The following is a 15,797-nucleotide window of genomic DNA, read 5'->3' on the forward strand; positions in this document are numbered from 1 at the left end:
AGAGCTTCCAGGCAGCCGGGGACAAAGAGTGGGGGGGACATGAGCCAGGGGCGAGGGAGAGAGCGGGGGATCAGCTAAATCCCGCAGGGAAAGCTCTTCCCCTCCGGCACGGCCCCGAGAAGAGCGGGGGCAGGTTGTGTGTGTGTGTGTGTGTGTGGTGTGTGTGTGACACCCCCCCCCCCCGCCCCGGACCCCGAGAAGAAGACGAAGCAGCCGGCGGCCCCATGGGGAAAGGGGGTGAGAAAGGAGGGGAGTCGGGGGAGGCGGAGGCGCAAACCCGCTCCTACACCTGGGAGGAGATCCAGAAGCACAACCTGCGGACCGACAAGTGGCTGGTGATAGAGCGCAAGGTTTATAATGTCACCCAGTGGGCCGACAGGCACCCGGGGGGTCACCGAGTGATCAGCCACTGCGCCGGCGAAGATGCCACGGTAAGGACCCCAAAACGGACAAACCCCGGGGGCCGCGGCCCAGCTCCCGCCAGCAACCTCTTGACAGGTCGTTGCCTTCCCGGCGCTCGCCGAGAAGCCGGCCGGCTTTCGGGCCAGCCGGCCGCCTGCCTCTCCTTCTCCCTCCCCATCTCTCTTACTGCCCGCTGGGTACCCAGCTCATCCCTTTCGCTGCTTTTGGGGAGCCCAAAGGTCGGGCCGAATTGGCGCGACTCCTCGGCGGGCCGCTCCGTCGAGCCGCGGCCGATCGGAAGCATCTGGAAGGACGGTTGGTAGAGATCGCTCGGCTCCGCTTAAGTCCTGCTGGTTTGTCTTTGTCTCTTGTTTGCGCCGTGCCTGGAGCTCTGAATTCGTGAGCGGAGCAAAGCCTTCCCCTCTCCAGGGCACGGCTTGTGACACGCAGGCACGGCAGGCAAGCGCAAGAAAGGGTTAACGAGAGGCCAGTCTGCCTTTCAAAGTTGCTTCTGTGAGGAGGGCGAGAGCGTGAGGCTTTAAAACAAGGAGCTTTTTAGCTTTTCCCCCCACGAGAGAATTCTCTAGAGAATTTAGTTACAGGTTTCTACAGAAAAGAAAAAAAAAAAAGAAAAAAGAAAACCATTTGCTGCTGCTACAGCTGCCTCTGCGCTTCATGGCTGGGTTCAGCTACGTCTCATGTTTCAGCAATTTTAAAAAAAACAAACCAAAAAACCCAACCAACCAAAAACCAAAACAAACAAACAAAAAAACCCCAACTTGAAAAAGGAACAAATTGCCTCAGGGATTGTTGTCTGCAGTTTCCCTCAAAGCCACCTTCTTCAGAAGTGCATCCAGAGAGCATGTTCTCTCCCCAGGGGGTTAGCCCATAGTTAATAAAATTTAAACTGCCTCAGAGCTTTTCCGAATATGTGCATGGTAAGCGGCAGGAGAGACCAAGCTGTAACATTAACTGTTCGTCTCCCACGGCTCTTAACACCTTACCAAGGAGGAGGCTCTGTGTGCAGCAGAATTAATTGGCAAGAATTGCTAACCTTTCCTTTCCATCAGCCTCCATTTGCCTATGGTCCGTGGCTATTTTCCGTTCTTTTCCTTGAAGCGCTGAGATGCGTTTTGGTGTTCCTGTCCCCTTCCGATAAATCCTCTTGAATGAATAGCTTTCTCCCTCAAAAAGATGGGCCAGGTTTTACTTTCAGCTGCTTGAACGCAGGCCTGCTGAAACCAGAGGAGTTTGACTCCTATGCCCAAGAATTTAACTCCAATAGCTCCACTAGAAACCAAAAAGCATCTGCTATTGCATTTGGCTGGAATCCTTACAAGGGAGAATGAAACACAGGCTTGTGATTCTGCTACTGCTGGTCCTCCTGCCTCCCCAGCGTACATGGCATCCCACTATAGTCAGATCATGCTCCATGAAGGCATGGTCTTAAGAATCCTCTGAAATTGTTCATCACCCCTCTGAGCAGTAAAACAGAATTGGCATCTGGTTTCCAGCTTCCCTGTGGTGAGTAACAGTTTACTGCCAAAAAAATCTCTCTCATTCAGGGTGAGAAAGCCTTCGCCTTGACCGTGTCAAGGCTTAACTAGCAATTTTCGTTCTGTGTTGCAAGGTATCACAACTGGAAGAGTTTAGGAGGAGGAAAAGGCAATGATAAAAATTCAGTTTAATGTGTTTCCATTCCTAGTTCGTACACGGCTTCCATCTTTCTCAGCCTGCCCTTAGCACCACATGTAATTAGGACCTCCAGTCCAGCAAGCATGCACCAAAGGAACCTCAGCATCTTGTCCATTTATCCTGGACCAGTCCTCTAGAGGATCACGTGTATCCATCTACCGCAGGCTGCCCACTGGCACGCTCGCTGAGCTCCACATCTATACTGGGCCACTCTAAAGATACCCTGCGTGGTGATGTGTGAGCTAATCCACCTCAGGATGCTCACAAGACAGCTAGCTGATGCTAGTCGGGTTAGGAATGCCCAGGCTAGCTTACGCATGAATTGCGCCTACAGGTACTAACAACACTGAGCATTCATTCGTTTTAGGCCATACTTTAACAGGCTGAGACAGCATACTCGTCTGGGACAACCTGTTCTGGTATCGCATCATGAGCAGTTGCCTCCAGAAAATGAAGGGGAGGGTATGCAAGGGCACCTCGCGGTGTCCCTGTTTCAGAGATATTCAAAGATGCGAAAGAACATCCCGGTACTGACTGCACTAAGCACTTCCAATGCACAGGTACAGTTCATACCTCCATAATACGAAGCTTTTTTTCACCAAAAGCAGCTGGAATAATTCCCGCTTGCCCACCTCCCGTAAGACACTTCGGCTTATTTGGCCAGTAGACCACAAAGTTGGGACGTCAGGTGTAAATATCACAAGGCACTTCCCAGAGACTATCTTTTGCCTTTTGCTTTTTATCTCCTCTAGTACAGAACTGAGGACAATTCCAAAATTCAGATAGTACCTTACATTCGGGACCTAGTAGTAAAGGAGAGGCATGAGATATGGCTACTAAAAAAGCAATCCTTCCATCACTAGCTTTCTGTCTGATGATGGTAAGAGTATTCAGGAGATGTTATTCTCTCTCCTGTGCAGAGGCTATACTGAAAAAGCCCATTCTTTGCATATGCCAATGACACATCGGGTATTACTTCTCCATGAAGGGAAAACTTTCCTGCTGCCAGTATTTCCTTCATGGCATAGGCTTGCGATAGCAGTGAAGTGGAAGATAGGTAGTGCAGTTTAGAGTAACAACTGTGTTTTGACATGCCTGATTGCATTTCTGACCAGTTCCAAACTTTACTTTTCATCCCATCCAGAGACAAGTGAGGCTATTAAGTTCAGAGGCAGAGAAGTCTCCTTGGAAAAGTCATGACAAAGCATTTATAAGCATGTTTAGAAAACAGATAGGCTACTGGCAGGGAAGCCCCAGGGAGACAAAAATACCTTCTAGGTGGTCAGGCAGAAGCTGCTGTTCTGAGTCACCCTGCAATTAACACAACACAAATGGGCACAGTGATCAGGTGGTACCCGGTCAGACCTCTAAAGACTTTTATTTCCCCATTAGTTTAAACAATATTGAGTCAATATTCTTTAATGCTTCTTATGTGTTCACCCTCTCCCTCTTTCCCCTTCTTCCCCTCTTTTTGCCCAAAATTGCAAAACCTTGCAGCACGTATAGTCAGCTCTTCACTTTCCCACTCATTCTGCTCTTCCCTCCTCTTTCACATCATCTGCAAATTGTACCAGGAAAGGAAACTAGCAACCGGACTTAACATTTCAGTGATGCATTTATGGGTCCCAGAGCTGAAAATGCTACAATAACTGAAGCACTAGTAAGAAAGGCTTAAGGCTGGTCTGCTACCAGTTGTAACCTTGGGCAAGTCAGTCCTTTAGTGTAGCATCCCCGCTTTAGAAGGGAGAGGACAGTATTTCTTAACCTCCGGCAGGCTGTGAGGATAACACCAGAGAGGGTGAAATTCGCATAAATTATGGTAAAGCAAATTACATTCCTCAAAGTAGAGAAGGAAGCTGATGATTCAGGACAAGTATTTCTTTGCATGGGGAAACTAAACTGTCTGCAGCACAGGGTTCTAGAAACAGCTTTGCTGGTCCTAGGGTTTTACCTTCATTTTGGCACCGATACAGCAACACCAGTGGCTTAACCCAATGGAGTCAAAAAGCACTGGTCTCACTCCTGCTGGGGTAAGTTTTGCCAGTGGTGCAGTCCTCATGAGTGGACCTGGACAAATTGATCCAAACTTCTCCCTGTGGTAACAGGAATCACTTTGCTCCTGAAATTAGTTACAAAAGGGGATAGTTTGGGTACTGGCATGAAAGCTGAGCTGCAAGCAACTAGGAAATTCTGGTACTTTGCAGAAAAAGTGCACCTCAGTTTCATTTCTGGCATTTCAGTTTGCCTCCGCCACTGAAATGACTTCTCCTCCCTCCCCCCCCCCCCCCCCCCCCCCTTACTTCTTCCCCCATAGCCTCTGGCATTTTATGGCTTTTATAATTTTTAAATAATTCCACAGATTTTTATATCTCTCCTGCACCTGTAGCTAGCTCTTCTCCCCGCCTCCCATCCCCCTGCCAATGCTGCATCTCTAACTTCTCATATATAATTTCTTTAACTTCAAGTTCAATGGCTTAGATCAGCTTTCACTCTCCCTCCTTATATGCCTCTCGCAGCAAAATTTCTATGGTCAGAGCATTATTTTGAAGCTCAATCCAAAGTCTTGGAATTAGGTGAAAGTTTCTATTGATTTTGGTGGACTTTGGGACCAAGGTTGTTGGCTGGTATGTTTGAAAACCAGAGCTAGAGTTTTGATGGAGGTCAGCTCCCAGTAGGGTCAGCTGGACCCAGTGAGCACCTTCCAGCTTGCTCTTTCTGTTTAGAGCCAAAAATGAGATTTTAGTTGGTCCCTACTATTGTTAGGCAATGGGACAAGTGTGGAAAGGCTGAAGCGTGGTACTCCTGACTTCTATTTTTGACTGGTTTTTCTGTACCAGTCTTTAGCACTTCATGTGATTACATCTTTACAGCTCTCCTAGGTGATTTTCTAGAGTTAACTCCAGTTCTGTGCAGTAAGAAAAAGGCAAGAGCAGAGTAAGAGTTTCTGACCTTGGTCAACTTTCTGTCCTTAGCACTATATTTGGGGTTAAAATTCAAGCCATGCCACATGAAAGGAGGAGTGTGCAAGTTCTCACTACTAGCAGCAGATGCATCAGATACACGCACCCATCAGGCACCTGTAGGACAGAGGTAGACAAACACATGTGGAAAGGGGAAGGAGTAGAGAGAGAGAAGAGCCAGGCAAACTCATCAATGCCAGGATCAAAAAGCCTCTACAAATAAGGTATTGTCCTTCTGTATTAGAAGTCTTGAAAATATGTATGAAAAATAATACTCAAGCTGGGTTTCCTGCTTTTCCAGCCTCAGGAGTATGTGGGGTAGGATTTCTTTCACAAGTTTCATCAACATTGACTTTCATCCCTCAGTTAGATTCTGTTGCTGAAACTTAGCAAGCTATTTGTCTATTAGCACATGTTGGAGCGACTTCAGCAAAATGTACCCAACACTCAAGGCAGGTACTGAATAGAAAATACACACGCCATCCCGCAAAAGATTAATGGGCTTCTTATAGGGACAAGCAGCCGCATACCACAGCACAGTAGAAATGACAAGAAGTTGTATCAGATGTATTGATAACTATAATCTCTTCAAGGCTCCTAACCTGCTTAGCATGAATAAAGTTGCTTTTTGGTGTAGGTCCCTTTTTGAATGCGGTCCTAGCCACTGCAAAGTTTGATAGCAAGCACTTTAAAGCAATTGCTTAAAGTTCTGGTACACAACTGTGGTTTTGATTTGGCTCCTTTCTAAGACATTTTACTTGGACTTGCATGGAGATAGAATTGCCTCTATATCTAGAATTTGGTTCTAGAATAAAGAAGAGCTACAGTAGCATTCAGTTACTCGTCTTAGAGAACAAAAAGAGAAAGGCAGTCTCCAAAATGAAGAGTCACCACTTTTTCCTCAGCTGTGGTAGTGCTGGGATCTACAGGTCCAGCCAAAACATCCAGTAATATTTTTTGTATCTACAGTCATGTCCAGATTCAGTCACCCCCTCTCTTGAATTGCCTCCGGGCAGCAGACTTCCAAAGGGTATTTATATCCTATTGGGGATTTGCACAAATTCCTCTCTGCCTAACTTCTAAGGGAATTAATAGGATTTAGGTATTTAGTAGCTTAGAAAAAATTTCTTGAGGTGCCTTTCACTGTGTGTCTAGATAGCAGCCCAGATCTCACCATTCACTTGCGACTAGATAAGCAAATTCATCTGCCTCTAGTAAAAGTACTGCACTGAACAGTGATCGCAGAGGTGGAAGTCAGCCTGGCATCCCTCTTCCACGGTAACACTGGGGGACGACTGCAGAGGAGGACAGTGCTGGAGATGGACGGGAATGACACAAAGAGTAGGAAGCAACAGCTTCCTCCTGAATCTCACACAGTTCCTCGTATTTCCACTCCAGGATGCATTCCAGGCCTTCCATATCAATCCCACCTTGGTGCAAAAGTTTCTCAAGCCATTACTTATCGGAGAGCTTGCTCCAGGGGAACCTAGCCAGGACCGAGATAAAAACGTGAGTATTTGTTTCTGAGCTGGGGTTTATGATGGGTATGTTCCACCTTTTTTTTCCTCTCGGGATGTCCTCCAGGTCAAAGGCAGGCAGACTATAAAGGTCTCTTCAGTACAGGCAGCTCCAGAAGGGGAGAATACTCGGTATCTGAAGCAATGTGCACATCCCAGTATAGATTAAAATGTGTGTGGGAGGGAGATGACGCATTCAGACTGGCTGTACAAACCTTTCCTTTCCCACAGAGCCACCAACAGCTCTGCCTATGGTAATCACGTCCTATTTCTAGCACCACATTCCTGGTGCCCAGGCTGGACTGGTCCCATGCTGAAGGGAAATGTGAACTGGCACATATGGACTGGGAAATGTGCACCAGCTCTTGTGACCGGTGTCCCTTCTGCTATTCCTTCTCTGGTGACCAGGCTCTGAAACACGTGTCATCACTTGCCTGTTACAGGGGAAGGAGCGGGAAAAGAAGTCTGAAAAGGCTTCCAAACAAATTGCTCACCACCTCAGCAAGACTCGACTCCCTTTCACTGTTTGCTCTGCAGCTCCCTTTGACAGATTACTCCCAGGGAAACACGGGCTCATCCTGCTAAGCCCAGTACCAGCAAAGCTCTGGAGAGCGGCCACGTTGGTGCCATGCGTGGCACGAGCAGCAGGCACCTATGGGTGAGGTGAACCAGATGTCTCATTTCGGGAGCTGTTGTTAAGGAGCAGCAACCCAGCAAGTCCCTTTTCCACCCAGCCGGCATCCTCAGGGCAGCTCTGTATCCCTCCCAGACAGTCCGTTCATTCATTATTCAGGCACAGCGCACGGCATGACTAGCTCTTGCCGCGAAACTCAATCCTGTCCCGTTGTTTGTGACTGGCCATGATTATGATATATCTGTATCACTCACAATAGAAGAGACAATGCTAACCCGCATTAACCCGGGAATGCTCTTCACGAATGATTGCACGGCAGCTGACCCACATATTAAGTAGACAACGGGTGCTCTGATATTGGGTGCTCATCGTGAGAGCTCTGGAATTATGCATAAGTAATAGGACTGAATTAGCTCCTTCTCCAGCCGCCTCTTTAATACTTGTAAAGCTCGTTCAGATGAGAGCCATCACCTGATGTAACTCTCAAGAGAGCCAGCTAGTGCTGCTGATTCACAGCAGCAGGCTTGAATTACTCCCCTAGCTCAAGGTGCAAAAGGCCAGGACGTGGGCTCAGACCAGCCAGGTTGTTTATTCATAGGAAAGTGCTATGAAAAGCTAGAATACAGGGTGAATATGGAGGCAGGTCCTTCCTTACTTCTGGAGTAGCCAACCAATACAAGAAACAGCCAGAGTCCTTAGTATGGAACTCAGCCTTCCGTCCTTAGACTCATTCAGACTTACTTATAAGCTTCATACCCTGTCTTGCATGTCTATTTTGCAGTCCCAGCTGGTGGAGGATTTCCGGACCCTGAGAAAGACAGCAGAGGACATGAACTTGTTCAGAGCAAATCCTTTGTTCTTCTCTCTTTACTTCGGCCATATTATTGCAATGGAAGTTTTGGCTTGGTTAATGGTTTCATACTTCGGTACTGGCTGGATCACCACTCTCATCCTCGCCTGCATCCTTACAACTTCCCAGGTGAGAAGTGGTAGGCACAGAGCATACTGGCTATGCAAATCACTCAGAGGAAGGCCAGTGTGTGCTGAACTTTTCATATTAGATTAATTACCAGCGCAAAGCATTCACACCAGTGAAAAATATTCACGGCATACCTGCCACTGTGGTGCCTTCTGGCCACCCCTACCCACTGTTGATCGTGGCTTCCACGTTTTTCTCATTAATTTGACCTTTCCTTCCACATATTGGTGACCTTGGTAGTGTTAGGTTTGCGGTTGGACTCGATGATCTTAAGGGTCTTTTCCAAACTGAATGATTCTATGATTCTATCCTCTCACTCCAGTTAATTCCCTCTCTTCCTCATGCTCACAACTTGCCTTCTGTCTCCATTTCCTTTTGTGCTTAACTCTGATTTCCAGCAGCTTCCTAACTGCTTGATTTCTCTTCATCCCAGACCCAGGCAGGGTGGCTGCAACATGATTTTGGACACCTCTCTGTCTTTAAGAAGTCTTCCTGGAACCACATCGTTCACAAGTTTATCATTGGACACCTGAAGGTAAAGGACATTATGGACCCAGGGCACTGTGGAAACAACTGCAGTCACTTCGACTATGTTAAAGTAGGAAACTGCAGCTCTAGCCTTCCCACAGTGAGCAGATGCACGGAGGAGAAGTTAGTGACCGTTGCACGTGAAGCTGTGGTGCAGAAGCGATAAGAGACTGTAATCGTAGCTGTTACAGAAGACAGTAGTTCCACAAGCTTCAGTGGAACCGCAGCAATTTATAGCAGCTGAGGACGAAGCTTATTAAATTGCATAAACCCCTATTTTAATATCCTGTCATATTTTCACCATGCACTCCACTAAGGTATAATATTTTTCAAATGTCCCATCCTGCTACATCCCATCCATTCAAGATGCCTTCAGAACTTCTATCCTGGGCAAGGTCCAGTGCAGTCCAGGCATTTCGGCATCCACCTGCAGCAGGAACTTGTAGAGGGTGGGACATAGCTTTGCCCATTCTCCCCAACCCACTTCATCTTGCCTGATTCCTCACAGGCGGTAGAGGGAAACCAGTATAATAATCAGTAAGGCAGCAAGAGGATTTGGTGGTGGACTTGGTAGTGTTGTATTAACGGTTGGACTCGATGATCTTAAAGGTCTTTTCCAACCTAAATGATTCCATGATTCAGCTACTAATAACAACTTCACATGTGGGAAGGCATGGGGACATGCAACTCACTCAGAGTATATTTATTCTCTGTTCTTTCAGTACAGATGATCCTTAGCAAGGGCAAACCAGCCCTCTGAAACCAGCAGTCTCACAGCAACTGACAGTGTAGCCACTTACTGCTTATTGCTATTTCAAAAGCAAATAACAGTTTGGCCATAATCTGAGTTGCACTGGTTTAGTTTATATAAATGAATGGGTAATCCTACCGTTAAAGGAACTGCAGTTTCCCAAGGATGAACTCCTTGTTCTTGTATCTGCCCAGGGTGCCTCTGCAAACTGGTGGAACCATCGTCACTTCCAACACCATGCCAAGCCCAATATATTCGAGAAGGACCCAGATGTGAACATGCTGCATATTTTTGTCCTCGGAGATACACAGCCTGTTGAGGTAAGGCAAAGTGGCTAAAACATGGAAAACCATTGTCCTAAAGGGCTTCAGAGAATGCTCATGCAAAACCAGGAGCTGGCTGGTATTGGTAGACATGACTTACACAGTCAAGACTTCCAGGAATGCTAAGAAAAGGAAATGCTTCATCCAGGGATTTCATCTGGCTGTGTTGTCTGACAGGAGTTTGGCCATCTCACCCTCCCAAACCTTGGGTGGAAGAGCAAGATTGACTATATAATTCCCTATCCGTTTCCTATACCGACCACAGGAGAAAGTGTTTTGGGGTAGCTTGGGAAAAGCAATGAAGATGGGATTGGAAAGAAAGGAGAAAGTCGTTAAAGTCAACTTCATCCTGCTGGCTTGAAATATCAACAGGAGGGGAAAATCTGGTATTCCTCAGTATTTCAACAAGAACATTTCAAAACTGATCTTCCATTTCCACAGAAAATATCTTCCAATATTAGTCAGTCCAGCTGCCCCCCAGACAATCTGTACAAGGTCCTCTCCATTGAAGCGTTTCCCATGCGGTTGAGGGGATATTGCTTGCATAAACAATACTTTCTTACATTAACTATGTACTGACATGCTGCACATGAAATAACAGGCTATGTTAAGGGACATTAATTCAATCTGTCCTTCTAGAGCCGAAGTATTTACTGTCTGCCGTATAAAAACCTACACAAAGGACTGAAACCATGTACCATCCTTGGTCTTTTTTACAATGGAACAAAGATTTCTAGTTTTAAAACCAAAAACAAACCAAAGAAAACAAACAAACATCTGCAGCAAGTACAACACAGGGGAATACAACATTAAAAAGTTAATCATTTCTCAACCAGTTTTTATACTATTGAGGATGTAACTCCGGACACATGAAGGGGACATACGTACTGGTATGTGGACATGTATAGAGAATGTCTTGCACACACAGAATTTTCCAAAGGCAGAAGGGCTCTTATATACAACTAAAATGAAAGCCTTCTCCTGGGGTGTAAAAAAGCCATTATCTAGAAGTTGTAAATCAGTATCACGCTCTTAAATGTGTGGGTACAACCCACTGGGAAATCATGTGCCTGCTGGCTGCGTTTAAAAGCAGACCATGGTTCTAATACTTAAAGGGAAAACTAAGAATGTAAACATGTACGACAACAAGGAAAACTGGATCTCCCTCCTACAAAATATCTGAAATATTAGGCCAGCATCAGTCTGTCCCATACTCTTTCACACTTGTATATAATCCTTTTCCAGATGATGCTAAGCACACAGCCTTTCAGAGCTCAGACCAGAGTGAATGATGTGGCTGATTTATTGGTGCTACAAGACTTACCTTCATCGGGAAGTTTCTATGCTGGAAGCAAAAATGAAATTTCACAGCAGTCCAGATTCTCCATGCATTAGCTGCTTGTGTGAACACTCCTGGAGCTCAAAAACCCCACTTCTGTAGAGCTCTAGATATTTCACTAGGGAGATGAGGTTAGGAGGCCGGGTGCTCTTGGCTCCCTCTTTTCACTGAAAAGAAATGGGCACCTGCAAAAAATGTAACAACCCAAGGTCCAAACCTGTGTTTGGAGAAACTTCTCTGCATCTGCTTTCTGTAGGTGGACCATAGTAATACAGGAATCAGTGCAGAATAGCTCTCAGTGACAGCACTCGTATTTCTTATCACACATGTCAAACTAGTGACACACCATTACAGATTTAAGCACATCTGTGTGACTTGCCATAGTAACAGCTAAGGACCACGCTAGCTTTCCCACTGTTGGTAAAGTAAGCTTTTACAAGATCCGGCTAATGGCAGGAGTTCATGGGGACTGATGGCTGCAGAAGTCAAAAAGGATCAATGGTTGGGACATTTTGCATGGAAGACTACCCAAGGATCGTTGTCTTGCACTGGCATTTTGTGTAGTGACTTACCAAAGGTCAGACTTTATGCCTATCACATTTGTATTGGTAATGACAGAGATGATAGCAGCTTTTGCCACAGCCACAGGCATGGCAGAAGGTGGAGAAATGGATTAAAATGCCATCAGGCTCTCAAGTAAGTAAAAATTATCTGAATATCAAAGCCAGAAGACTTGAAAAAGGAATTTACACCTAGCACAATTACAAAGTCAAATATTTAACCATACCAAAACACTTTTTACCTGGTGGTAGGAATTCAGTCAAAACTCTCCAGTCAGTAAATAAAGAAGTATTGCAGAGAATCTTCTCTTGCATGAGTGTCATAATCCAAGCCTGAGTTTTTTCCTTTGTGTCCCGCAGTATGGCAAGAAGAAGCTGAAGTACCTGCCTTACAACCACCAGCACGAGTACTTCTTCCTCAGTGAGTATCTGCCCTGCACTCTTCCTTTTCCCCTGAATGCCAGTCCACCTTTCCAGCCCCTACTGTGTTAGCGGAGTGACTCCGTAAGTCTCAACTCATCCTTCCCATTCTCAGGACCACCATCCCAAACAGGTGCAGGTCCCAAACTCAGTTCGGTAGATTCTCAGTGATATCCAAGCATCTTGAACATTGCCAGCATAGTCATGTATAGCAAGGCAAACAACTGAGACTAGGAAATAATCTCTGTGTGAGGGGCTCCATGGAAAAAATGCATGTTGCCAGTCAATGCTCTTTGATAAGTCAAGATGAACGGGTGTGTAGCAGAGCCTCCTTCCTTCACAGAAAGGCAACCACCCCCCATCACCAGCACCTCACCTCTCTCACCAGTGCTAGGCAGATTTTCCCTAGAACCAGTCCTAAATCACTGGCTCACTCATGTCACGTGCCTTTCCACCCCTCTGATGGCCAAAACATTTCCCTTTGCTTTGCAGTCTTCCCGCCTCTGCTCATCCCTGTGTATTTCCAAATTCAAATCATCTCGACCATGATCAGGCGCAGGTTCTGGGCGGTGAGTGAAACGTTCCCTCGATCTTTGTGGGGTCCGGCTGGCTCGTAAGAAATCACACTTGAGTAGGGAGGGAGACCAGTGGGCAGGGATCACACTTTGCTGTATTAATCACCCAGCGTCCCTAACATCACTAGCAAGGACACGTTATATGAGATAGGCAAAGTAATGCCTAATGTCTTCTCTCTTCCCCTAGGACCTAGCCTGGGCCATCAGCTACTACATGCGCTACTTCATCACATACATACCATTCTATGGCGTTCTGGGATCCCTGTCTCTCCTCACTTTTGTCAGGTAGGAGATAAAGGGCATCCCTGCTGCTCTCCCTCCCCTCCAGTGCCAGACGAACCAAGTCTCAGCTCTGCTGTGCCCCTCAGGCCTTCCCTATTTAGGTTCTCTGCAGTCATTGACCTCACCATGTGTTATCTTGGCTATTCCCACTGCTTTACTTTCCTCTTATCATCTCCCAGTTCTACTTCCCCACAACAGAGCTGGTTCTGGTGCTCAGCATCTTCACCTGCCTGCATCTTTCCTTGCCGTTGAGATGGTCCAGCCAAGATTCTCCTTCCTTTCTTCGTTCCTTTTTCTCACACACTGCCCAATCCCAACACATTTATGCATTTTTTCCACTTTGGTCAAGGCTGGACACTTCCAGAGTGCCTCAAGCCACCTTCTTCCCAGCTTACTGGGAAGGTAATTCATGAGCCCTCCCGAGCACTGTATGTCCTTTCCCTGTAAGTGAGATGCTCACCACTTCTCCCAGTGTGGAAGACTGCATGGCCTGTACACTGGCTAGTACCAAAGGATGGCATTTAGTCCCACAGTCAGCGTTAGCTTTAGGAAAACATTTCATCACAGTGAAAAACACTTTCTAAAAAAAGATTCTTTTTTTGAGTAAAAAACCACGGAAACAGATATACAAAAACCTTCACAATATTAGAACTTTTGACTCCACAAAATTTAATGTTCATGACTTCAGTTTTCATAGTTTCAAAACACTTTGGACCTAAGGAAAAGAGGAGATTCAAAAGACACACATTTGTTTAAGTACCTCCCCAACCTTTTTGGTCTGAAATCAAGCTAAAAAACTTATGACAACAGACCCATTATCTCCAAAACTTCCATATTTTGATTAAGCTAAAAGTGCAAGAAGAAAGGCAATATTGCAAATTCAGATCATCTGCTCTTTCAGAAAACAAGCCTAAAGGCTAGAGCAAGGATGTTTCTGGACAACTACCTTGTCAACATACATCTGAGTCTCAGCATAGAGAAATTACTTTGGGTAAAGAGAAGAAAGTGCATTTCCATAGACTACAGTACAGGTGCTAAAAACCCCAGTTATATACTGTGAGCAATAAACAAGCTGCTCTAAAGTGATACCCAGCCCAGGGCAGAGTTGAGAATTATGGCAAACGTACTGAGAGAGCAAAGGGAAGCTGGGAGCTCCAGTGCGCTGAGCCTGACACCCAGAAAGCTAACACCAATGGGCAGGTGGATTTTGAAATGAATGTATATCCATCAAGCAACGGGAAAGATAAAAACAGTTCTGAGAAGTTCTAAATCAGGGCTTGGGTTTTTTTCAGGGAGTTGGATCACCTTTATTTACCGAAAGGCAAAAGTGGCACGAGAGATTAATCCACTTCCGAGGAAGAAGGAGAGGGATAGCCCAGTAGAATGTCCTGCTTGTACTTAATCGTAATTGCCTTAGTCCCAGAGGTATAAAGAGGGGAAGGGAAATTCATCACAGAAGTGATTCTCTCTGGTTTCCATAGAATTAGAGGCACTTACTTCAATACCTCAGAGAAATACTTTCCTCGCAGGTTGTGTCTCCTGCTGCTCCCTGTAAGCCCCACTCTATTTCCCTCATATCCCGATCTTGTCATGCTTTTTGCCTGTTTGTTTTTGAAGGTTTCTGGAGAGTCACTGGTTTGTGTGGGTCACCCAGATGAATCACATTCCAATGGAAATTGATTGTGAGAAGCACAGAGACTGGCTTAGCTCTCAGGTAACTGGGAGGGGAAAGAATACCCCTGACTTGCCCCAAAATGGATTAGAAATTTACTCAGCGAGCAGATGGCTTACCACTATCCCCAGATACTTGTACATGGTCTCTGTCCATGACTGGTCCCATAAAGATGTTCTCCCCAGAGCCAGCAATGCTGAGTCAAGACACGGAAATCCAAACTTCTGTAATTAATTTGACGATCAAAAGGTTCCTTCAGATTTGAGGCAGTATCAGGTTCAAGAAGCATGATGTGGCTTTCCTCTGCGGTGTATTTTGGCATATACATATACGCAAATAGAAGAGCCCCAGTGAAAACCCAAGCTGAAGAGAGAGCTCAATATATTTCTAAAGTTTCTATTTCAGCAATAAGGACTGAAATGAAAACCAGCTGCTTTCTACATATTTTAATGCCTGGTCAGACAAATCCACCCTGCTGAAAGGATACTTCTTATTTACAGTGGTGCAAGTACTTTTCAGTCCTAGAGGATAATGAGAGCAATTTTGACACTGGCTGTATGAATTCAGTATGACTAAGCTGAAAGAAGAAATCATCTTATGTGTTAATTAGTATAATTAGTATTTGTGGTTGTTAATGGAGCCATGAATGTGAGCTTTCAATGTCTCACAGTCAATTTCTCTCCCTTGTGCTAAAAGCACTAAAGCACTTTTTTTTTTAAAGCGCTGAAAACACTATTCAGGAAAGTGCCTAAGCATTTGTTTTAAATTAAGCACATGAATACATTTGCTGAAGCCATGGGAGTGTTCACATCTTCACCTTAAGCTTTTGCTTAAGCACTTTATGCAACTGGAATTTGTAGCCAGAGAGAGGTTGTGAGAGAGAGAGATTTGGGGAGGGGGATTAGAAGAGACAGAGGTTGGGGGAGACAGAGAGAATGTATATGATAGAGGGAGATAAGCGTCTTTGATGTGGTTTTATGATGCATCTTGGGGGGGGAGGAGATTACATGTCCTATGGTTACTACGTGGAAATCACGGCTTAGCCAGTTCGGAGTCTAAGAGAATTTTAAGAAGGACTACCTAATTTTACAATCATTAATAGCAAGAGTAGCTGAGAAATATTTCCAGAATATTCAGACCTTGCGCTTAAGGCAAACTGG

The 15,797-nt window shown here is 45.5% G+C and overlaps 1 protein-coding gene and 1 long non-coding RNA gene across 2 annotated transcripts in view; one reads left to right on the forward strand and one right to left on the reverse strand.

Annotated features, from left to right (window-relative positions):
• LOC126046833 (acyl-CoA 6-desaturase-like) overlaps positions 1 to 15,797 on the forward strand; it is an 18,846-nt gene continuing 3,049 nt past the window's right edge. The window contains exons 1-9 of the mRNA XM_049819704.1: positions 1 to 431; positions 6,456 to 6,566; positions 7,990 to 8,187; positions 8,621 to 8,722; positions 9,661 to 9,786; positions 12,049 to 12,109; positions 12,601 to 12,677; positions 12,871 to 12,968; positions 14,583 to 14,679. Coding sequence (XP_049675661.1) covers positions 225 to 431; positions 6,456 to 6,566; positions 7,990 to 8,187; positions 8,621 to 8,722; positions 9,661 to 9,786; positions 12,049 to 12,109; positions 12,601 to 12,677; positions 12,871 to 12,968; positions 14,583 to 14,679 — 1,077 coding nt within the window. The 5' untranslated portion in view covers positions 1 to 224. The remainder of the gene's footprint in view (positions 432 to 6,455; positions 6,567 to 7,989; positions 8,188 to 8,620; positions 8,723 to 9,660; positions 9,787 to 12,048; positions 12,110 to 12,600; positions 12,678 to 12,870; positions 12,969 to 14,582; positions 14,680 to 15,797) is intronic.
• LOC126046834 (uncharacterized) overlaps positions 9,710 to 15,797 on the reverse strand; it is a 20,421-nt gene continuing 14,333 nt past the window's right edge. The window contains exons 2-3 of the long non-coding RNA XR_007508436.1: positions 11,114 to 11,313; positions 9,710 to 9,778 (exon numbers count right to left, since the gene is read on the reverse strand). This is a non-coding gene — a long non-coding RNA (uncharacterized LOC126046834). The remainder of the gene's footprint in view (positions 9,779 to 11,113; positions 11,314 to 15,797) is intronic.

Source organism: Accipiter gentilis, chromosome 17 (genome assembly GCF_929443795.1).
Source record: "Accipiter gentilis chromosome 17, bAccGen1.1, whole genome shotgun sequence".
Classification (NCBI taxonomy): Eukaryota; Metazoa; Chordata; class Aves; order Accipitriformes; family Accipitridae; genus Astur; species Astur gentilis.